Source organism: Chenopodium quinoa, unplaced genomic scaffold (assembly GCF_001683475.1).
Source record: "Chenopodium quinoa cultivar QQ74 unplaced genomic scaffold, ASM168347v1, whole genome shotgun sequence".
Lineage (NCBI taxonomy): Eukaryota > Viridiplantae > Streptophyta > Magnoliopsida > Caryophyllales > Amaranthaceae > Chenopodium > Chenopodium quinoa.
Window position 1 is genome coordinate 182,107 of NW_018742720.1, and position 25,130 is coordinate 207,236.

General features: G+C 35.9%; 2 protein-coding genes, 2 long non-coding RNA genes and 1 pseudogene across 4 annotated transcripts; 1 reads left to right on the forward strand and 4 right to left on the reverse strand.

Moving 5' to 3' along the window:
* Window positions 1-726: 726 nt before the first annotated feature.
* Window positions 727-6,703, forward strand: LOC110723024 (annotated as a pseudogene).
* LOC110723025 lies at window positions 4,305-6,077 on the reverse strand. The gene is made up of 3 exons (XR_002511658.1): window positions 5,848-6,077; window positions 5,311-5,551; window positions 4,305-4,690 (listed from the first exon to the last, which is right to left on the reverse strand). It is a non-coding gene; the product is annotated as an uncharacterized LOC110723025 (long non-coding RNA).
* A 5,551-nt stretch (window positions 6,704-12,254) lies between the features above and the next one.
* On the reverse strand, window positions 12,255-13,461 carry LOC110722926. The gene is made up of 3 exons (XR_002511653.1): window positions 12,617-13,461; window positions 12,430-12,529; window positions 12,255-12,331 (listed from the first exon to the last, which is right to left on the reverse strand). It is a non-coding gene; the product is annotated as an uncharacterized LOC110722926 (long non-coding RNA).
* Window positions 13,462-14,333: 872 nt separating this feature from the next.
* Window positions 14,334-15,260, reverse strand: LOC110722946. The gene has a single exon (XM_021902217.1). It carries the CDS (start codon window positions 15,258-15,260, stop codon window positions 14,334-14,336), a length of 927 nt encoding a protein of 308 aa, XP_021757909.1.
* Window positions 15,261-22,443: 7,183 nt separating this feature from the next.
* Window positions 22,444-24,639, reverse strand: LOC110722947. The gene is made up of 2 exons (XM_021902218.1): window positions 23,432-24,639; window positions 22,444-23,343 (listed from the first exon to the last, which is right to left on the reverse strand). The coding sequence occupies exons 1-2, from the start codon at window positions 24,637-24,639 to the stop codon at window positions 22,752-22,754; spliced, it is 1,800 nt and encodes a 599-aa protein (XP_021757910.1). The 3' UTR covers window positions 22,444-22,751.
* Window positions 24,640-25,130: the final 491 nt, after the last annotated feature.

Genomic DNA, 25,130 nt, shown 5'->3' on the forward strand with positions numbered 1-25,130 from the left:
TTTATTTTGGAAAGTTAAATTCTCAAGCAAATTAGTCAAGCTAATTGAGTTTTCTACCTCCAATAGTCAAGCTAATAGCTAGGGAATTATTAAAATTGCAAGCAAGTCCCTAGCTACAACCATTGGAGTTGCTCTACCTTTTTGTTGAACAGTTTAAGCTAGATACTTTAATTGATACTTTTTTTTTTTTTTTCTTAGAAAAATTTTATGATTTTCAATTACATTACAATTTTCTGAATTTCCAAATTATATTATTTTTTATTCCCATTTTTTTTTTTTGGGTGACTGACAGTAATTAAGCATTTAAGCTAGTGATATTTACGTAATGATTGAATATTTGTGGCAGATTATACAAAAATAAAATGTCAGAGACTCTGAAGCCAAACATGCTTACTCGCTTGAAACAGAAAATGACTCAAAAGGTACCACTCTTTTAAAGATTAAAGAAATTGAAGTTTGTTTGATTGAAAAATGAAAATAACATTTCAATAAAAAAATCCTATAAATTTTTGTTATTGTGGTGTGTGGTTGGTGCAGATCAAGGGCAAATACATGATTTTCAGAGGAAGTGAAGAAAATTATGTTAGGCATGGAGCATGGGTACTTGAAGAAAGCATTGACTTGTTTCATGGTAAGACGAATCCTGTTGGCCAGCTCTCAGTTGATGATCTCAACAACATGAATGTGGAACCACTTCCATATTATTATGGAGAGGGAGTACATAACTTGTGTTCTTGGACCAAAACAATGCTGCCAAATTAGGAGACTTCAGTTATTCTGTATTTATTCCTGAGGGTGAAGAATTTATTAAAGACTCAGCACTAAGAGGGACAAATATCAGCTATCTTGATAATGCATATCTGAGTACTCTGCGAATAGCTAAGAGTACGGATGTGTATTCGTTTGGTATGCTTCTTCTTGTACTCTTGACAGGAAAGAAGCCTTTTTCAAGTGAATATTCAAAAAATTTTGATGCAGATTCTTGGGTACAGAATCGCATAAAAAATAACCGTGTCAATGAGATTGTAGATCCTGCAATTACTAGAAACGGAGTGACAACTATTGAGGACATCCAGATGAGAGCATCTGCACATCTTGCAATCAGTTGCATCACATCAGAAGCAGACTATAGGCCAACAATGGTGGAGGTTGCAACAGAGCTTAAGAACATGATTACATCCCCTGAATTTATCCCTACCGCCACTAATTTTCAGGTATGTAATTATGACTTATATCACATGCTTGCTTTATCCTCGTTACAGTACTCCCTCTGTCACACAATACAATGCATATTTGGAAAATTTACGGGAATTATGTATAATGAAGATTCCTTGAACCCAATAATCTATATCTATCTATATATATTATTAATAAAGCACAATGGCGAGGCATGTAATCCCGCCACGTCCTGCCATTGCTTATATGGCATCATGTTGTACAACAATACACCAAAGCTGCTACTACCTTTAAAAAGAAGCAGTTTGCTTGACATGCATAATAATGGAGTTTGTTAATTTGGTTGTTTCAGGAAAATGGCCTATACCAGATATTCTATGGAAGTGAAGAATATTTCACACAAAATAGGGCATTGGTTCATAAAGAAAGCATTTCCTTTTTTAATGATAGTGTACACCCTATTCGCTACTTCTAAGTCCATGAGCTCAACAACATGAATGTGGAATTTGATCAGGTTTCCAGGTTCAGTTTCTGGTTGTTGTGTTACCGAGGTACTTGGGAGGGGAAAGCTGTTTTGGTAAGGCTGTCAGATCATTCATTTTATTATGGAGATAAGACCAGGATTTTCCGTGAAATTGTCGTTGCCACAAAGACGTTTACTCATAACAATGTTCATAAATTGCTAGGGTGTTGCCTTGAGACTAAACTTCCTGTACTTGTTTATGAGTGGGTGGCAGCCGAAACTCTAAATGATCGCATTTTATGTAAAGATGAGAACCACTGCAGACTACCACCCTTAGAGTGGAAGGATAGACTAAGGATTGCATGGGAGATATCGGATGTTGTTTCCTATCTTCACACAGCTTTTCCCAAGCCCATCATCCATGGATCTTTATACCCTGGTGGTTTTATTAAACCTCATAATATTTTTTTGTATCAAGACAACACTGTTAAATTGTCCAGCATCTTTTATTCTCTTCAGAAGGGCGAAGATGTGTATGCAGATGTGTATTCAGATGTGTATTCATTTGGCATGCTTTTTCTTGAGCTACTAGCAGGAAAGAAAGAAGAATTTTTGTCTACTAGCAGAGGAGAACAATATGAAGAGAGGACTGATTTAGTTGTCTGGATAACAGAAAAGATCAGGTTGGGGAACATTAGTGAGATTGTAGATCCTACAATCACTAAAAATGGAGTGGCGACCACTGAACTAAGTGCATCTATAGAACTTGCACTCAAATGCACAACCGGTATGTTAAACTCGCCAACCATGGTGGACATTGCAACTGAGCTCAACAACATCATTAGTTCTCATGATTCTATCCCTTGTACAAGTACTTTTCAGGTATGACTTTCAAGACTTCAGTTCTTTTATCCTGGTTTGGCATTCATGCATGACTTTGAGAAGTTTCGTAGTTGCTGACACAGTTGTTGATCATGTTGCTTTGTGTTTGATTAAGCCAACTTTCTTGAGTCTGTTAGGCAAGTTTTTATTAAATGGCCAAATAGAACTGTACATAGAATCTTCCATTTGGTATATTTTTTGTAGGATATGTTGATATTTCATTTATATTTTGTCTGAACCATGAGTCTCCTACAACAGTATTGTCTCGTTTGCCTCCACCTAAGGATCCTTGGTAATTCCCATTTCTATACTCATACAGGGGTAGCTTTTGCCTCTACTACATCCCAAATTTTCTTTGTTACTTCTGTATCTGTTTTTCATCACCTTCTTGCTGATATCTTATGGAGGCCTTCTTCCTTTTAATTATTTAGAAATTTTTTAACCTCATGACACTGAAAACAAGTGCATGTCTTGTACACTGTTAAATCTTTATGCACATCTCCATGAGCGGTTGATTTACCTTTATTCATGAAGCGCTTCATTTTTACAACTCACTAAACACGTGCTATTTAACAAACTTGGTATATGGTGTTTTCACTCTTTAATGATACATTTTTGCCTTGTTGATAGTTCCATTACATAAGTGCAAGTTATTGTAGAATACAAAAAGGTCATTAAGCTTTAAGGATACAAAGGTTAGTAATAAGGAATTAAGGATAATGACTTAAATAATATAAATGGATGGTAACACTATTTAAGGGCAATAGCCCCAAACTGAAAGAGTCATAAACTATTTTTCACACAGTATCTTTTATTTATGTTTCTATTTGAATTTGAACTCGGAATGACAACCTTTATCTTATTTGCTTTCATTAGTTGAGCGTGAAAGACAATTGACAACCATTATGTTGCACACACTGACTCGTACAAAACAAAATGTATGTCTTGAGTGCATCACTAGAAGTGTGGCTCCATGACAAGAAAATAAAGGAATAATGACAAGATAAACAACAAGTTAGAGAATGGGATATAATGGCTTGACATTAAAACTGTGTAGCTAAATAAATTGGTTATTGGACTCGAATTTTATTATTTCATTAGTGGTTGCAGGGAGAAGGCATGTACATGATTTTTCGAGGATGCAAAGAATATCACATTCAAAATGAATCATTTATAGTTGAAGAGAGCAATTCCTTGTTTCCAGGTAAAATGAAACCTATCCGTTACTTTTCAGTCGATGAGCTTTGCAAAATGAAAGTGGAATATCATAGAATTTTCCGGAGACTTCACTGGAGTGAAAATAGCAACTGGTATCGAGGTTCTTGGGAAGGAAATGTTGTCTTGGTAAAGCTCCCAAAAAGAGTTGCTTCTGATGAGGCACGAATGCGTTTTCTGCGTGAAATTTTGGTTGCTACACAGATGGCAAGTCATAGTAATGTTCAAAAACTAATTGGATGTTGCCTTGAGACCGAATATCCTGTTCTTGTTTATGAGTCAGTGGCAGGGGAAACACTTAAGGATCGGATACGAACCGAACCAGTACTAGAGTGGAAAGAAAGGCTAAGGATTGCATGGGATATATCTAAAGTAGTTTCACATCTTCACAATGCTTTTTCAAGACCGATCATTCACGGGTACTTGAAAACGGATAAGATTTTCTTGGGACTGGAGAACACTGTCAAATTGTCCAACTTTAGTCGCTGTATACAGTGGCGGACCCAGGAATTTCCGACTGGTGAGTCACAATCGATAATCAAATATGTAAAAAAAAAATTTCACAATGACATGTAAGGAGACATTTACTTCCTAAACTTGAAAATAAACAACACGATTGGAGACCAAATTAACTACAACGGATGTAGCCTAAATACATATCAGTCCGCAACATGTTTTACAGGATGATCAATAATTTTAAAGCAATGCCTCAAGGCGTAAAAGCAATCCTTTTTTTTGGCACTTCAATATGATTCAAGCATATGATCAGGAATAAACACGAATAACAATTGATTCACAATACAAGTATACAATATTCCCAGCATGAAATAGACTCAAGAATTACAGAAATTGCCCAAATTAAAACCAAAATTACAGAGACTCACCCATATTCAGGCAAATTAACAATATACCAACTCTTGTTGATCAGAAAATGATTGATAAGCTGAGTCTTCCCTGCATATAAATTCAACAACCTAATCAAACACAAAGTTAACAAAACAAATGAAATCACAAGTATGAATCATATGCAAATAACCCCAACAACGAATTACCCCTATTCATAATTGGTTGGACGGTTCATATTCAACTAAATCAAGCAATATTCAACTAAATCAAGCAATATTCCCCAGAAAAATTATTTACAAAGATCATCCAAATAGAAAATTGACAAGATTACAATACTAACTAATAATTAACAAGCTTAAAATTGACAAGACTAAAATCAACAAACTAATATCTCCAATAGTCTATACGGAACTTCCAGTCGAATATGCGACTAGCACCACTAAGCACTAACCAGTCCACACTGTAATCTAATTATAAATTTATAATCCTCCTTACACTAATAGTTTAATTGCTGTCTTATACAATGTCCAGCATCACATATTCATAATTTCACATAATGACATAAACAGATAAACTAATAAGTTCAATTTAACAGTCAAAACACAATTTACACAAATAATGCAAATTCAATGAACATTCACCATATATACTAATTTTAAGAGACAAGTAATGCAAATTTGATCAAAAATTCACAAAAAAAAAAAAAGAATCAATTGATGATTACCTACCTTGCTAGGCGGAGGCGGCAGGCGCTGAATGATTGAGGCGGCAGCGGAGCAGGCGGAGCAGCACTGCAGCAGGGCCATGCCCAACACTCAGCAAGACAACAAGTCAGCGACTAGGCACTGGAGCAGGCGACTAGGCGAGCAGCAGAGGACAGAGCATAGCTGCACAGAGCACTGGAGGCTGGAGCAGGCGACTAGGCGAGCAGCAGCCAGCAGCACAGTCAGCACTGGAGGCGTGAGCAAACTAGCGAAGAGCAGTAGATTATGAACAATTAGTCAATTAGGGATTGAGTTGATAACTAACATTTTACATTTCACAAATTCACAATTAGGGATTTAGGGTTCAAACATTTCACAAATTCACAATTCAGATAATGCAAAATTATCTGAAATTGAGTTGATTATTGAACAATTAGGGATTTAGGGTTCAAATTTAGTATTACTAAATCATAATTCATAACTAACAACTAACAAGTAATATCAACAAATAAATAAATAAATAAATAAATAAAAAAGCCGAAAGATGAGTAGATGACTAACCTGAAATTATGCGAAGAGGAAGATGAAGCGAACTAGCGAAGAGGAACTGAGGTCTGAGGAAGAGGCGAAGAGGAAGATGCGAACTTGCGAAGAGGAAGAGGCGAACTGGCGAAGTGGGCTAGGGCTAACTCAGAAGTTAGAATTTATTTATTTTTTTTTAAAAAAAAAACTTAAAAATTTTTTTGGGCCCTGGTGAGTCACTTGACCCACCAGGCACAAGCCCAGGTCCGCCACTGGCTGTATATCTATTCCTGAGGGACAAAACTTTGGGGAAGACTTTGGAAGAAGTAGCATTTATATGGAACCTCGAAGAGTGGCACAATGTACAGATGTGTATTCATTTGGTATCCTTTTTCAAGAGCTCTTGACAGGGAAGTCTGTTGATTTGGTATATGAAGAATTCGAAAGGATTCCCTCAAGTAACATTGTAGTAGATCCTGCAATCGCTAAAAATGGTGTAGTCACCGCTGAAATGACTGCTTCTATAAAGCTTGCCCTCAAGTGCAGAACAAAAGTAGACAGAAGGCCAACCATGGTGCAAGTTGCAACTGAACTTGAGAAAATCATCGGATCATCTGACCTTCCAAACAACGGTTTCTCTCTACTACGGGGCTGTCTTACTTCTTAATTGATCTACTCTGATTTCCTCATGCTTTATGTTTGTGTAATTGACTATATGTGTTTTCAATACTTTTTTTTGGCAACAATTGTGTAATTGACTAATTGTGTTTTCAATACTTTAAGTTGCATTTAAAAGTGGTTGAAAAAATATAAGTATATGTTTATCTAAGACAAAAGTGCCTTAAAGTTGTATAATTTGTTCAACTATTTTCGTTACTTGTGATATTTAGCATGCAGTATATTATCTTTTTTTCTTCTAGTACAGCTGTAATTCTTAATACTCCTTTTTTAATTAATCAATTTGTAATGCCATTAATTCAGCTGATGCAGGATCTTTCATTTCATAGTTCATACACTCTTATATCATGATTTAATTAGGTTACTCTCTTTGTTTGATCATTCTGTTTCAGGTATACCTGATGTTTGATTGACAATTTGACATTCAATGTTTATCACCTATACCAGCTTTTAATTTAAGGAAAATTTGTCAAAAATAACACCACCTTTGGCCGGTCTTCCCGTAATAGCACCACCTTTTGATTATTCCAGAATAACACCACCTTTCACATGTATTTGCCAAAAATGAAACAAAACCGGTTGATAACCTATTTTACAGGTTACCTGTGACACATGTCACAATGTCATTGGTCAATTTTTTTATATAATTTTTTTTAAAAAAAAACCTAATTAATTAAATAACAAAGTTAAAATAATAAAAAAAAAAAAAAAAACAAAACCACCACCTAGCCCCCGCTGCCCAGCCCCCACCCCCTACCCACCCTCGTCGCCGCCCTTCCCCTTCCCCATCCTTGCCGCCGCCCTTCCCCCTCCCCATCCTCGCCGCCGATCGACCTCCCCGGCCTTCCCCCTCCCTCCACCCATTCCCCGTCCTTAAACAACCCACCACCGCTTTCCCGTCATCGTTTCTAGCCCCCTTCCCTTCCCAATTTTCGATGCCCCTACCCATCCCTTCTCCATTTTTGATACCCCCTCCTTTTCCCTTCCCAATTTTCGGCCCCTACCACCTATCTCCTTCCTCGAAACCATAAACAGTCGAAAATGTTGGTTTTGTAAAGGGGAAGGGCTCGAAATTGGGGACGATGAAGGGAGGGGGGATTGAATCTGCTACGGGGAGGAGAGGTGGGGGCTGAAATCACGAACGGGGAAGGGAGGAGCTCGAAATCGGAAACGGGGAAGGTGGATGGGGCTGGTGGGGGTGGTGGATGTCGGTGGGCAGAGGGCTGGGAATGTGGGAAGGGATTTAAATTTATTTTTTTTAATTTTTTTGTTTTTTTTAAAGTTTTTTCAAAATTAAAAATAAAAATAAATAAGTTAACCAATCAAACTAGAACACGTGTCCCAGGGTTACCTGTAAAATAGGTTACCGGTTTTTTGTTTCATTTTTGGCAAATACATGTGAAAGGTGGTGTTATTCTGGAATAATCAAAAGGTGGTGCTATTACGGGAAGACCGGCCAAAGGTGGTGTTATTTTTGACAAATTTTCCTTAATTTAATCATCCCGTCAAAAAAAAAGCGTCAAAGGTGGTGCTATTACGGGAATAATCAAAATTGGTTTACGACGGAATTCCGTCGTAAATGGTTGTCGGAAAACCCTTTGTAGGAAAATGGCCATTTTACGACGGAAATTCCGTCGTAAACCAACTTTACGACGGAAATAAAAGCGTCGGACTTGGAATTGGCCTTTCATGAAGATCCGTCGCAAACTTCCGACGGAAAAAATTCCGTCGCAAACCTTAAATTACGACGGAATTTTCCGTCGTAAATAATAAATTGCTCGCAAAATATTATTTACGACGGAAAATTCCGTCGCAAGTTTTTATTTACGACGGATTATTTCGTCGTAATTTACATATTTGCGACGGAAAATTCCGTCGTAAATAATTTTTTGCGACAGAAAATTCCGTCGCAATTTATATTTTGCGACAGAAAATTCCGTCGCAAATTATTATTTACGACGGAATATTCCGTCGCAAATATGTAAATTACGACGAAATATTCCGTCGCAAATTATATTTCCAGCCCAAAACTAATTTTGGTAATTTTCTGCATTTTCAAACCTGAATTTTTTTAATGATAAATCGACAAATAATATAATAATTATGTTTTAAAACTAAATATTGAGTCCTAAAATTGTTGTTTTAAAAAAATTAATTATCGACTTATGAAATTAGGGTTATGGTTATGTACATATATATATAATAATTATGTCCTAGTACAAAAGATAGTCCACATTTTGGTATCTATACCAAACAAAAGCTAGGTTAGAGTGATTCTATGCTAGACTAAAGCTAAGCTACGCAATCGCCTGGAAACCCTGGCCTGCTCCACCACCACCCGGGTCGTTCCTAGGGTCTCGATGCTGAGGATGAATGGTGGAACATGAGTCGTTGTTGTTGAGACGACTCATCATCTCATCGAAACTCTCCTTGTATCTCCTCTCCATTTCAGCCATTTGGGCTTCCATTTGAGTTTGGAGAGTTTGCACCCTGTGTTCCATCTGGTCTTGCATTTGAGAAATGACAGACGGCGTGTATTGCTGTGAAGAACGGGAACCTCGACCCTGTTTGCCATAGTAGAGCTCTGCACTTTGGCCAAGTCCCTTCACACGCCCCTTCTTATTGCGCCCACCCACCGACTCCCAGTACAACTCATTGGGACTCTTCTGAATCCCCTGACTCCTTGTTTCTTCGAGCTTCTTCTGGTAGGTGTCCTACAAAATATTGAAGATAAAAAAAATATTGTTAAAAAAAAACCAACAATATGGAGTTATATCGCATAATTTTAGGTGCCTAAGGATGGAAATTAAGAAAATTAAGCACATAAGTCAATTTTCAACCCTCACTCATCCAAAATCATCCAAATTTGGCCTATATGGCTAAAACCATGCCTATTTTCTAAGTTTTCAAGAAAATGGACTCGTTCTTTCTTCTAACATTCCAATATCAATTGCTTTTAAGTGCCTAAGGATAGAAATTAAGAGAAATAAGCACATATATCAATTTTCAACCCTCACTCCTCCAAAATCATCCAAATTTGGCCTATATGGCTAAAACCATGCCTATTTTCTAAGTTTTCAAGCAAATGGACTCGTTCTTTCTTCTAAAATTCCAATATCAATTGCTTTTAAGTGCCTAAGGATAGAAATTAAGAGAAATAAGCACATATGTCAATTTTCAACCCTCACTCCTCCAAAATTATCCAAATTTGGCCTATATGGCTAAAACCATGCCTATTTTCTAAGTTTTCAAGAAAATGGACTCGTTCTTTCTTCTAACATTCCAATATCAATTTCTTTTAAGTGCCTAAGGATAGAAATTAAGACAAGTAAGCACATATGTCAATTTTCAACCCTCACTCCTCCAAAATCATCCAAATTTGGCCTATATGGCTAAAACCATGCCTATTTTCTAAGTTTTCAAGCAAATGGACTCGTTCTTTCTTCTAACATTCCAATATCAATTGCTTTTAAGTGCATAAGGATAGAAATTAAGACAAGTAAGCACATATGTCAATTTTCAACCCTCACTCCTCCAAAATCATCCAAATTTGGCCTATATGGCTAAAACCATGCCTATTTTCTAAGTTTTCAAGCAAATGGACTCGTTCTTTCTTATAAAATTCCAATATCAATTGCTTTTAAGTGCCTAAGGATAGAAATTAATAGAAATAAGCACATATGTCAATTTTCAACCCTCACTCCTCCAAAATCATCCAAATTTGGCCTATATGGCTAAAACCATGCCTATTTTCTAAGTTTTCAAGAAAATGGACTCGTTCTTTCTTCTAAAATTCCAATATAAATTGCTTTTAAGTGCCTAAGGATAGAAATTAAGACAAGTAATCACATATGTCAATTTTCAACCCTCACTCCTCCAAAATCATCCAAATTTGGCCTATATGGCTAAAACCATGCCTATTTTCTAAGTTTTCAAGCAAATGGACTCGTTTTCTTCTAACATTCCAATATCACATACTTTTAAGTGCCTAAGGATAGAAATTAAGAGAAATAAGCACATATTTCAATGTTCGACCCTAACTCATCGAAAATTATCAAAATTTGGCCTATATGGCTAAAACCATGCCTATTTTCTAAGTTTTCAAGCAAATGGACTCGTTCTTTCTTATAACATTCCAATATCACATACTTTTAAGTGCCTAAGGATAGAAATTAAGAGAAATAAGCACATATGTCAATGTTCGACCCTAACTCATCCAAATTCATCCAAAATAAGCATATATTGAGTTCTACTTTGCTAATTTGCCATATTTCAACTCATATAATAAGTGTTTACCGCTATCCTTTTTGCTTTGTTATTGGCAGCAACTTGGCCTTTACCAGGCACTTCCTTGAAGTGTGTCTTCAAGAAAAGATCATGGGCATTTGGTAATTAGCCTTGGTTTTTTGCAGCCTTTATATGTACATGCAGAAAATCAATGGAAACATGTTAGCCCACCAAAATTCATTAATAGACAAATGAAATAATTGTTACTGGACATATTGTAGGAACCTTACCATCTTTTTAGAATGTTGTACAGATGACATTGAACCTTGAAAGTGGGTCGGTTCAACGACATTTTCCATGGATCCGCCTCTTCGGTTCTTCTTGTTTTGTTCCGACCGCTTCTTATATTTTGGATCGGTGGCAACAATTCTCATCATGCCTTCGTGGACATCCTTATTAAGCCATCTTGGTTTGCGACCATTCAGCCTATGTGTGATGTTGTAGAACGTGTCACGTAGGCGATTTGCAAACTTTTCTTCGAAAGTGTCCTTCACTTGGTTGTTTAACTCAGGTGCCCACTTGAATTTTTTCTGCAAATCAAGAAAATGTCTTTATTACAAAATTCAACTCCGTCAATATAATTTATAAAACATGTATTATGTTAGGTTAAAGTTATCATACGTTGAACAAGTTCCAAAAGTGCTCTCTCGAATCTTCATCAACCTCTCCATAATTCCTCCAAGGCTGAACATAGTAGTCGGTTAGTGAGTCGGAGAGCACATTCTTCACGGGGATATCATCAAACCTATAATAAAGGATAGACATTCATGTAAGTATATAATCAACAAAAAGTGAACAAAACATGGTTATAGTAATACAAATTCACTTTATCAAAGTAAATACGAATTTAAGGATATTTCATTATACAAATACATACGCACCAAAGTGTGGAAGGGTCCAACTCTAGCAAGTCATTAGGATGCGGGTCCTGTAGCTCCTATTCCTGATGCTGTTGTTGCTCCTGTTGCCCTTGTACATTTCTGACGATTTCTTGAGAGGCCCCCAAATCATGTGCCTTCTCTTCCTCCATTGACTCATCCTCATCAACACGTACAACCGAAGATTTCCCCTTAGACTTTCTCCTCTTGGACGTTTCTCCTTTATTTCCTCCTCCCATGATGACAGCCCACCATTGAACCCGATCACGTTTAAGGCTAGGGTAAGATGCATAATACACTTGAGACACTTGGTAAGATAAGACAAATGGATCATACTTGGGATACTTCTTAGTATCATTTACTTCGACAAGCTTGTATTGTTCATGAATGTTCATTCCTTTACCACAATCCATCCAACTACAACTAAACAAAATAGTCTTGTACTCTTTTTCGGGACCGGTGTAGACAAGTTCAATTATGTTGTTTAAAATGCCAAAGTACTCTCCACCGTTCTCACTTGAGACACACATCCCGTAATTCATCGTAGATTTGTGTTTGTCATAGGACTGTGTGTGGAAATTAAAGCCACCGAAAAATATCTGGTTCCAAGTTCGAACACGCTTGAAAGGCCTCATAGACAATGCTCGCAACACATCGGAACTTGGTTTTTGTTCTCTCACCTATAACCGTTACGAATACAAGCGTCACACTAATTGAAATGAAATATATTATATTATCACAAATTAATCGAGATGCAATGTTCGAAAAGTATTATCACCTTGTGATGAAACCAATCAGGGAATTCACTTTCGCATTTCTCCATGACATCTTCTCGACGCAAATAAGTTCGAGTACTAAGAATGTAGTCCTCAAACTGCCTAATAGATTAATGACACATGGTTAATCATTGCAGCAATTATATTAAATTTAAGGGATTTTCAAAAGTTTATCGTAAACCTATATACCTTTCGTATTCACCAAGAATGCCGGTATTTCTTAAAACGAACAAATGAGCACGTTCGAGTTCCTTGTCATCTAAATACCGAGTTTTACCCAAATTTGACACACGACCCTTATCCACCGTGAACAGCTCTGGGATTTCATCGTTGTCAGCCGGGGATTCCACATCAGCATTCACATTTCGACCTAGATCTCGTGTTTTTGTGTCAACTGAGGGCTGAAAGTAATTGGAGCAGAAGTTTGATATCTCTTCAGTGAGATAAGCGTTGCATATGGAACCTTCAACACGAGCCTTATTACCAATTTTTCGTTTCAGGTGATTGAGGAACCTGTAATTATGTTTATGTAGCCGTAGAAGTATAAGTAACGGAAATCAATGAAAGAGATGAAAGTAAGAGTTGAGAAAGGACCTTTGATTTACCTTTCGAAAGGATACATCCATCGATATTGAACAGGTCCACATAACTTGCCCTCATATGGCAAATGAATTGGTAAATGCTCCATGGAGTTGAAGAAAGATGGGGGGGGGAAACCTTCTCAAGCTTGCACAGGATCTCAGCTATTTTTTTTTTCCAATCACTCCATGTCGCTAACTGTAATTGTGTAGCAACATAAATCGCGAAATAATTGGCTTATCTCTGTAATTGCATTCCATATATGGGTAGGGAGCAATTCTCTCAAAGCAGTGGGCAACAACCTCTCCATGAACACGTGACAATCATGACTTTTCCTTCCATGTAACTTACCTGATTGCAAATCAACGCATCGACTCAAATTGGAAGCGTAACCATCAGGAAACCGCAGCTGTTTGACCCACTCACACAAAACCTTTCTCTGAGCCTTGTCAAGAGCAAATGGAGCCTTTGGCATGAATTCTTTTCCTCTATCATCCTCTTGAAGATGTAGCTGGGGCCATTTACAGTATTTAGCAATGTCATTCCGAGCTGATGGGGTGTCACAAGATTGCTTTTTCACGTCCATTATAGTGTGAATCAACTGATCAAAAAAGTTTTTTTCAACGTGCATGACATCTAAGTTGTGACGAACAAGCAGATGTTTCCAATATGGAAGGTCCCATAGAGTGCTTTGCTTGAACCACCCTTTTTTTGCATTCTTGAGACGTTTCAGTGCCTCGGGGCCATCTGTTGCTTTCGGGAGATTTTTCACACATTCCCAAAGTTCCTCTCCTGACATGATGTGAGGTGGTGAACCTTTTTCGACTTTGTTTTTACAAAAAGCATTTTTACTATTTCAAAAAGGATGATTTGTCGGAAGGAATTGACGATGGTAGTCAAACCAAGAAACCTTACCACCATTTTCGAGCCAAAATGCTTTGCTTTTCTCCATGCAATATGGACAAGCCTTCTTACCGGCTGTGGTCCAACCAGATAACATACCATAAGCTGGGAAGTCACTAACGGTCCATAGGATGGTTGCTCGAAGATTGAAATTTTTTTTTCTCGAAATATCGTAAGTATTTGCCCCAACTTCCCACAACTGTTTCAACTCGTGTATGAGCGGCTGCATGTAAACATCCAAGTTTCCCTTAGGGTTTTTAGGACCAGGAATGAGTAACGAAAGAAACATGAACTGTCTTTTCATACACATTGACGGAGGCAAGTTATAAGGGGTCAAAATGACAGGCCAACATGAATACTGTCCCCCAAACTGACCATGTGGAGCAAATCCATCCGTACATAGGCCAAGTCGAACATTACGAGGTTAAGAGGCAAACTCAGGAAAGCAACTATCTAGGTGTTTCCACGCTTCACTATCGCTAGGGTGTGCCATTGTGCCTTGAACTCGAGGATTTTTAGCATGCCATGTCATTTCCTCAGAAATGTTTTTAGTTGCAAAAAGCCTTTGCAACCTAGGTGTGATAGGGAAATAAAATAGAACATTCAAAGGCACTAAGCTGCCTTTAGAAGTCTTCTTGTATCGGTCGCTGCCACACACCCTACATGTAGATAATTGAGCATCATCTTTCCAAAACAACATACATCCTTTCGGGCTTGCATGAATCTTTTCATGGGGCAGCTCTAACCCCTTAACAATTTTCTTGACCTCATAGAATGTCTCGGCCATGTGGTTGTTGTTAGGAATCGCTTCATTAACCAAAGAAGCAAATCCATCAACACATCTATGCGGCAAATTATACTCACACTTTAGGCTAGTGATTCTAGAAGCCATCTCTAACACAGACAATGAACTCCCTTCGTACAACGGTTGTTCAGAAGCCCTTAACAAATCAAAAAATGGCTTGGCTTGTGCATTAGGCTCCTCCTCTAATGAAACAGGTGGCTCTTCGGAATGGCCTTGATCTTGAGACTGACCAAAGGCATCCAAAACCATTTCACGATATTCATTTGACTCCCTTCTACGAGTTCCTGGAAACCCTTCCCCATGACACATCCACTCGTAGTAATTAGGTAAAAAACCGTTGCGATACAAATGAAGTTTGACCGTATCTGGATTCCAGAGACGTTTGTTTTTGCATTTAAAACATGGACACCTAACTTCATTCGGGTTGCTACTCTCGGGATGATCTTCCACATATTTAAGGAATTCATCTACCCCCTTCAAGAACTCAAGATTAATAGAATTCCCAACCTTCCTTTCGTACATCCATCTACGTTCTTTTCGTTTCATATTACAAGTTCTACACAACTAACACATATGCCATTAATCATATTAGTCATAAAGCACAATATATATTCATTGTAGATCAAACTGTTATGGAAATGCAAATGAGAAGAGAAATGATTTTCAAGGGTCGTTATCACTCCAACCTAACCCATCGTTGTACGTTCAGTCTCACTAGTGAATGTATGTCAGAATTTCAATTCTACGGAAAATCCGGCAGCATCTCCCTACAGTTCCCCGAGTACACAATATAGGCGATTAGAAACACCTATATATGTACCTAGAGAACATTGTAGAGAAATGACAAGCAAGGATCTTCCTTAGAATTAAAACAAAGGAATACATTCACCACCTAAGTGAGAATAAACGTACAAGGACAGTCCCAACCGGGGACTATTCAAGACATACTCCTAATGTGTATGCCTTGAACGGGTATCTAGGCATATGATTATGCAAATGATTTTTTTAAAAAATATATATACTTAACTAACATACATATTATTAAACAAATATATCAAGATTAAACTAAACAAGAGAAACAAATCAAACCAAACCAAAGTAAACTAATATATCATATTAAACTAAACCAAACCAAACTACCGTTTTATATATTAAATTAAACTAACATATTTCTAAAAAAACTAAACTAAATTAAGATACTTTATATTAAAATAAATTAAACTACAACACATTATATTAACATAATATTAACTAAATTACATTATGTTAAACTAAACTACATTATGTTAAACTAAACTAAACCAAACTAACATTGTTTATTTTAAAGATCAAGGGAGCAATTAATTAATTATAAGATTTATTTAAAAATATATATACTTAACTAACATACATAATATTAAACAAATATATCAAGATTAAACTAAACAAGAGAAACATATCATAACACCATACTATTAATATAAACCAAATCAAACCAAACCAAAGTAAACTAATATATTATATTAAACTAAACCAAACCAAACTACCGTTTTATATATTAAATTAAACTAACACATTTCTAAAAAAAACTAAACTACAATAAGGTACTTTATATTAAAATAAATTAAACTAAAACACATTATATTAACATAAACTTAACTAAACTACATTATGTTAAACTAAACTAAACCAAACTAACATTATATTGTTTTTTTTAAAGAGAAGGGAGCAATTAATTACTTATAAGAGATCACCAATGTCACTAAATTAACCAAACTAAAAGTTATTGAATATCTAACAACCAAAGTAAGATACACATATACATTATATTAGGGTTTGTAATGTACCTAACCTTTAGATCTGCACTTCTTTTTAACAATTAAACCAACAAAATTGTACAAATCCTACAACAAAATTTAAAAAAAAATAATAATAATTAAGGGTTTATAAGTAAACAAAATTAAATTGAAAAAAAAGGGGGAAAGCAAAGGCAACTTACTGTCAGGCAGAGGTGGGGCGTCTCCGGAAACAACCAAGGGCCGGTGGGTTCAGTCACGGCTAGGGGACGGAGGTGCGGCTGCGTTGTGGGTTCAGCAAATTTTACCATGTTATTCCGGTAGTTTTTTTGCAAAAAAAATAAAAATAAATTAATTGACAATTGCACACACTTACCTAGACGCGGCGGCTCGCCGGAAACCACCAGGGCTCGAAAGCTCGCCGGAAACCTTCCTCCTTATCTTTCTCTTTCCCGTTCTCTTTCTCCTCTCTCTTTCTTTCCCGTTCTTTTTCTCCTCTCTATTTCCCGTTCTCTTTCTCGGCGGCTGATGTGCAAGCGTCGCCGGCGTAAAGAAATCACCACCGCCGCCGCGACTTTCTCCTCTCTCCTTCTCTTTCTCTCTCTCCTCGCGCTGCTTCACTTCTCTCTCTGATTTTCAATTATTTCCCCCTTTTTTTAGGGCAAGGTCGCAATTTCAATTTTGAAAAAATGACAGTAGAATTTACGACGGAATTTATTTCCGTCGTAATTTAAAACTTACGACGGAATATTCCGTCGCAAGTTTTAAATTACGACGGAAATAAATTCCGTCGTAAATTTTACGAGGGAAAAAGCGTCGTAATCGAAATTTCCGTCACTAAATTGCGACGAAATATTTTCCGTCGAAAATATCCACCTTTACGACGGAAAATCATATCCGTCGTAAGCATTCCGTCGCAATTTAGCCTATTTCTAGTAGTGTAGATTAAAAATATATCTTAAAATTCAATAAACAACTCGGGCATCGCACGGGCACAAAACTAATGAAATATAAATTGGATGTTTTCTTCAGATGACTTGGGATTTAATCTGTTTGAGCTGATACAGGAAGTAGATATCTTATAATCCGAAGTCAATCATAATTTTCCCAACAATGACTTGGTTGAAAGGGTACGATTTTTCATTTTCATTTATGTCTTGGATGTCCTTTAACGTGTGGATGTATCTAAATACTTCATTTTATATATATATATATATATATATATATATATATATATATATATATATATATATATATATATATATAGGGGAGGGATCCGGTGAGAATAGGTCCATATGTGAGTATTCATACTTATATGAGAACTGATTTAAAATTTAGAACATGTGAGTAAAAATTTAGAACATGCGACTTAAAAATTTAGAACATGTGACTCAAATTAAAATTCTGAACATATGAGTAATAAATTAGAACATTTGTGTGAGTAATATGTTTAGAACATCTGACTTAAGATTATGAACATGTGAATAAAAATTTAGAACAAACTGATATAGAATATAGAAAGTGTGAGTAAAGAATTTAGAACATACGTGTAAAAAAAAATAGAACATACGCTTTAAAATCTGGAACTTATAATTAAAAATCTTAGAACACACGTTTTAAAATTTAGAACATATAAGTTAAAATTTTGGAACAAGTTATTTAAAATTTATGACATCAAACTTAACTAATTTATGGTTTAGAACATGTGAGTACTAAATTAGAACATTTGATTTAATTTAGAACACCTAAGGAAAAGTTTAGAACATCAGATTTAAAATTTAGAACATACGAGTAAAAATTTAGAACATAAAAAGTGTTCTCATATATGTAAAATTCTCACATAAGAAAAATTCTCACAAGAGCCTTCTCCTATATATATATATATATATATATATATATATATATATATATATATATATATATATATATATATATATATATATATATATATATATATATATATATATATTCAGTTGATTTGTTAAGTAGTGTAAAGATTTAGTCTGATCATTTACTCTATCATGGTCTCTTGTTATGTATTTTGCCTAGAGCTGTTAAAAGCTGACCCGACTCGAAATACCGACCCTAACCCGACCTATTAACTGACCCGTCTGAACCCGAAAAAAATGGTGACCCGAACCCGACCTAACCCGACCTGAAACCAACCCAAAACCCGAGTTGATCCGAGTATTTGAGACCCGAACCCAAACATTAACCGACCTAAAGATGACCCGACCCGAATGTAACCCATAAATTATTGACCTGAACCGAACCTGACCTGAACCGAAATTGACCCAAACCCGTTTTAACCCGTCAAAACCCGAATTCAACCCGATTTGTTCCTAACCCGACCCGAATTCAACCCGACTTGTTTCTAACTCGACTCGAATTTAACCCGACCTGTTACAAACCCGACCTATTACAAAACCGACCCGAATCAACCCGACTTGTTATTGACCCGACCCAAATTCAACCCGACTTATTATTGAATCAATATGTAGAGGTCGTTATCTCATATTGGTATTGGAACGGAAATTGAATCCTAACTCTACTCCTTCAATATTTCACTTTGAATTTTAAGAGGTTAGTTTCACATCATGTTTTTAGGGACGAATTTCAGGGATATAACATGTTTTCCGCAAATCATTAACATCTTTTATCATTCCTTTTTGTCATCCCTTATTCCCTTGCTATATTTGTCTTTTGTATCTCACAACTACTACTTTGACATGGACTTGGAGTTGTGATGCAAAAATGGTTGACTCCAAGTCAAACGTACCATCTTTTTTTAGACTTTTTGCTTGCATTGTGCTGTAAGTGTCTTACTGTCTTCTTGAAATTTTGAGATGTATTTTCATTACCTATTTTCACTTTGAATATCTTCACTTATTATTATGGAAAAATTGCTCCCATTAATCTGAACTTTGTCTCGTCCGTCCAAATTAATTCCAACTTTGGATTATTATCTATCACTCCCAACTTTAGGGGGTATTAATTTCTATTGCACTCAACTTACCTGAAACCGGTTAATCCGGTCAATATTTGTGTGTTAGATTTTTTTTGGACATGTGTCACTACATGAATGGTCAAAAAAAAAAATTAAAAACAAAAAAAATCCCTAGCCAACCAAAGGCAGCCACTGTTAATGGCAGCGGGATTGGGGGAGGATAAAGGAAAAGAGGCCGGATTTGGGTTGGAAACGAAGGGGAAGGGGGCGGAAACGACGGGGAGGGGTCGGAAAACGGCGGGGGAGAGGGGAGTGACGAAGGAAACAGGGGTGGGGGAGGGGTTTTCGGGGGTGGGGAAAGGGAAAGGCCGGGTGGGTTTCGAGGTAGAAGGATGGGCGGCGGTTTCCGATAGCAGGGGAGAGATTTTTCGGGGGTGGGGGTGATTTTCCGATGGGGTGGGGGTGGGGTGGCAGTCGTTGGGCATGAGTGGTTTGTGGGGTTTTTTTTAAAAAAAAAAATAAATAAACTCAATCATAAACTGACACTGACACGTGTCTAGGTAAGCTGCTACATCAGGTTAAATAACCTGTTGGGTGCAACAAAAATTAATACCGCCTAAAGTTGGGAGTGATAGATAATAAACGAAAGTTGAGATTATTTTCGACGGACGAGACAAAGTTCAGATTAATGGGAGCAATTTTTCCTATTATTATATCAAAATATCAATTTCATGGCTCTCTCTTGAGTTCTAAAGTCAAGTCATGTATTTGTGAGTGAAGTTAAGGCAAGTTGTTAGTAAAATCAAGTAACATGCTTCTTTGCTTTGACTTTTTGTGGGAAAAGAAAATGTTTTATTTATTTATTATTTAAACACTGATGGAGTATAAAACTAATTGTGTCTATTTTATAACAAAAACTTTTGCATGCCCCCGCTTTACAATAATTTTATTGTACATCGAATATTTTGCGAAAAGTGACCCTTTTTTCTTATAAAAGTGACCCTTTTTTTTTTTTTTTTTTTTTTACAAAACTGACCCATATTTTCATAAAAGTGATCATTTTTCACAAAAGTGACCCATTTTTCACAAAAGTAACCCTTTATTTTCACAAAAGTGACCCTTTTCATACATAAACGTTACCCAATCTATCCACAAACGTCCCTTTCATACATAAACGTTACCTTTTTTTACCCACAAAAGTTATCATTTTCACGCGTAAAAGTCAAAGCAACTCTTTAATGCACAAAAGTGACCAACCCCATAAAATCACATAAGCTACCCTACAAAAATTACTTGTAATTTTTTTTTTGAGTAAAACACTGAAAAATTAATGAATTTAATTAAAAATATACGAATAAAAAGATTAAAAAAAATCAGAAATAAATTCAAACAAGTTCAATTTCGCCGTTTATATTAGTAGAATTGTCTTCTTCTTCATAAGCTTAAAATTTACCATTTTAATCTAAAACTGAAGAAGTAAAAAAGAATACTCAAATTTGATGGAAGAAAAAGATTGCTTGAACCACCAAAGAAAATGGAAGAAAGAAGTACAATAGTTCATCAATGGAGAGGATCGAGAGAGGAAAAATCCAGGAGAATTGAAAGAATCTTTGAAAGTAGGGAAATGAGGTAAAAGAAGTATTGTGAGGGGATGAGAGAAAATGGAATATAGAGTAAAAAAAATGAGTTACTCACAAACCCACACTTGTTTTATACGGTCCGATTTACAATGAATTTATTGTAAACCGGCTTTTTTTTTTAAAAGTTTGTGATTTTATAATGTGTCCCGTAAAAAAAAAAACATTTTATAATATAGAAAAAAATTAACCGATCATTATTATTTATCATTAAAATAAGTAAAATAATATAGTACTTCGTAGTTACTCTGTATTTATCAAACGACAAGTCGATAATGGCTAGAGAGAGAATGAGCATTTTTTTTTTGCTCACTGATGTGAGTGCTCTAAGGGCTAGCTACTATTCTACGGAGTAGTATTCTTTACAGTGACACAGTAGAAAAAAGGGTATCCTAATATATATACTTCGTATTTTTTTTTTTCTTACATTTAAAAAACCAAAATAAGATAGGAAGACTCTTGATTCCTACACGTGCTTTGTACTCCGGACTCCGGAGCAAAGAAGTTACGGTTGAATACAATTCAAGTTTGCCGTCAAAGTCAATATGTCATCTATGGACTTTATTTTTAAATCTACTACTCTAGTATAATCATTTCCTGGAAATTATCTTTACAACAATAAAAATAAATAATAAATTGCTTCCTTTTTTTGTGTGAAGAAGGGAAGTCATGCTTCCACCAATGATTAAGGTGTGAACAGTTGAATGAACCTTTACTTATTCAAATTGATTTTGCAGAAAGGCTACAATCACTCAAAAGGTAACGCTAAGTTTGTAATTTTTTTTCTTTGTTATTAATTTATATAATTGTATCTTTATTCAATCTCCATTGTTACCTCTTCGCTGAATAGTTGAAGGCTTGAAGCTACCTACTTTAATTGTCACTAGCCTTGTTTGGTGAAAAGCTGGTAGCTTATAGATGAATTTGAATATGTTAACTGATTTGACTAACTTAGGGCCTGTTCTCATACGTTTATTTTCAATTTAGCTCAGCTTCTAATTTCCTTCTCTTATAAAATATTCATTTTAATTCAGTTCAGTTCAACTGAGTTCAGTCTATAAGAACAGGCCCTAGTTATATTAACTCATTTGATTAGCTTATTATATAAAAAAGTGTTTGATAAACAACTATTCCCTCCGTCCCATGATTAATGTACAAGGAATCTTCCCATTTCCTTAAAACCCGTGTTTTTAAGAGTTATTTGCCTGTATTACCCAATAACTTTTTGGGTATATAAAACTTCCTAGTATATAGACATAGGCATAGTTTAGTGTTAAGAATTATCTATATTATAGTTTAGTGTCAATATTCCCTCAATGTGATTTGGCTCCATATCACTGTTATTTTCATCCTTATGTCTCACCCTATGTTGCACGGATACCGACACGGACACGGACACGGACACGATACGGACACGGGAAAACGGCAATCCTGAAATAGGGGACACGGGTACGGCATATAACAAGGCATATAATATATCAAAAAAAACGAGAATTTGACAACCTATTCAATAAAACACTAAATAATTAGCCTCAAAACACACAATTTTGTTAAAACAAGTAAATAAACAAAGTGTACGAACGTAGTCTCATACATATCAAGAAACCATCAAACCAAATACATGTCTTAATAATAGTTTTACAAATCATAAATAAAATAAACAAAAGTACTAATAGTTTCATTCTTCACCATCACCAAGTACATCATCAAAAATCATATTCTCCATCTCGGGTTCATCAAGTGAGAGCTCGGCCATCTCTAGAATACCAACCTCTCCTAGGTTGTCATGCTCATCTCCACCCACATCCCACAACTTAGATCTCCCCTTAGTGTATTCTTCACTTCTCCTAGAAAGTAATCGAAGGTTGTTATGAATGTATACCAAGTCTTGAGCACGTTTAGGAGTAAGCTTATTTCTAGTGCAAGAATGAATAAACTTATAGGTGCTCCAATTCCTTTCACTACAAGAAGAGGAAGAAGGTTGACCTAATAGCTTATAAGCCAAACCTTGAAGCATAGGCACTTGGGAACCATAAGTTGCCCACCAATTTTTAGCATCCATCAAAGCCATATCATGCATGCAATCAATGTTGAGAAAGATCCCCTCTGATTTTTGTGAGAATATTGCAAATTCCGTGTTGATCTTGAATCTTTCATCGGGACTTTGGAAAAGCCTTCGAAAGCATTGTAATCTTTGTGTGGAAATTTCATTGTCGGCATTTGGAGCAACTCGTCCCGGGACCTCATTAAGCCATTCTTCCGTGTAAAATCTTTAACAACAAAATAAGAATAGCCATAAGAAATTAAATAAAAAACAAGGAAAAATAAATAAAGATGAATTAAATAAGTAAAACTTACCTTGGATTCAAAGAATGTGCTAATGAATGAAGTGGAGTACTACCCTTACTCCAACGACTACTAAGAATCCCTTTAACTACATTAAAGAAGGTAGATTGTTCATAATCTAGTTTACCCTCTTTCTTGTAGATGGCATCTTTCACCTTTTGAACCATAATGTCCCATCTTTCATAAACCAAATGCAAGGAAGATTTGTCGGTGTCACAAACCCTAATCATCTCATAGATTGGGCGTGTAAAATCAAGAATGTAATCAACTTTTTCCCACCATATTTCATCCAAAATCTTTTCCCTTACATGTGAGGCTTGCCCGCGTCGATCATCCTTGTATAAGGACCAATTCTCACTAATAACCATTGATTGAAGTGATGTTTTAAGGAGTTTCAACCTTTTAAGCATGCACACAATTGAAGCAAAACGAGTGTCGGCAATGCAAAGTAGTTTTAATGGCGAAAACTTATTGAACATTGAAAGCCTCATCGAATGATTCATTATGTAATTTTTAATGAACAAGGCATCTGCATGAACTTCCGTTATCCAATTACATTCATCATATACTTCAACATTATTCAACACATTCTTAGCTGCACAGATGCTTTTCATTGCAAGATTAAGTGTATGAACAACACATGGTGTCCAATATATATGAGGATACCTACCCTCAACCAATTCCCCTGCAGCCTTACAATTACTTGCATTATCTGTGATTATTTGAACAACATTTTGATCTCCAATTTCATCAATCACCTCACTTAGTAAGGTAGCAATGAAATCTTTGTCCTTAATCTCACCCGAGCAATCAATAGCTTTCATAAACATAGGACCCGTTTCAGAAGCAATCATAATGTTAATCAAAGGCCTTCTTTGTGGATCACTCCACCCATCACTAACAATGCTAACACCTTTTGTTTTCCATGTGGCTTTCATAGGTTGTAATAACCTATCCACATTTTCTGTCTCTTTACAAAGCAAAGTTGTTCTAAGTTTGTTGTATCCGGGAGGCTTATAACCAGAGAGATTAGAATTGGCAGCCATTGTATATGAACTAACATAGTAAGGGTTTCTAGCAAGATTAAAAGGCAACCCCCCTGTGTAAAACATTCTAGCAATTTCAGAATCCAAGTGGTCACGAGATTGCACATTAAAAGCATCAGAAATTGTATTTTTTGATTTCCTCTTCTTTACATTATCAAATGAACCTAGTCTCATTGATGTAGCTTCATTTGAAGTGTGAGAAGATATGGGTTCATTTGAAAAAGGTGGAACTTTTGGTAACAAAGATTTTTTATAATCCTCGGATTCACGATGAAGCGATCTTAGTTTAGCAAGGTCATCAATTTTCACTTTATTACAAGTTTGAATCCCTTTCCCTTGTTCACCTAGCAAATGAGCTTTCACTCTAGTGTATGAACCATTTTTAACTTCGCCGCAAAAGTTACATTTCCAATTATAATTTCCTCCACCACCCGATATTTTATCACCCTTAACAACAAACTTCCACAAAGGGTAGGGGTCCTTAGACTCAGATGAATTACTACTACCACTAACATTGCACGAAGCAGAGGCACTAGAACCACTAGAAGACATTCCTGACAATTTCAACAAGACAACAATACATTTTCAGCAAATCAAACATTTATAGTTTAGCTCAAACAACACAATCAAATTACACAATGCACATGTGTTATATGTATAAGTTT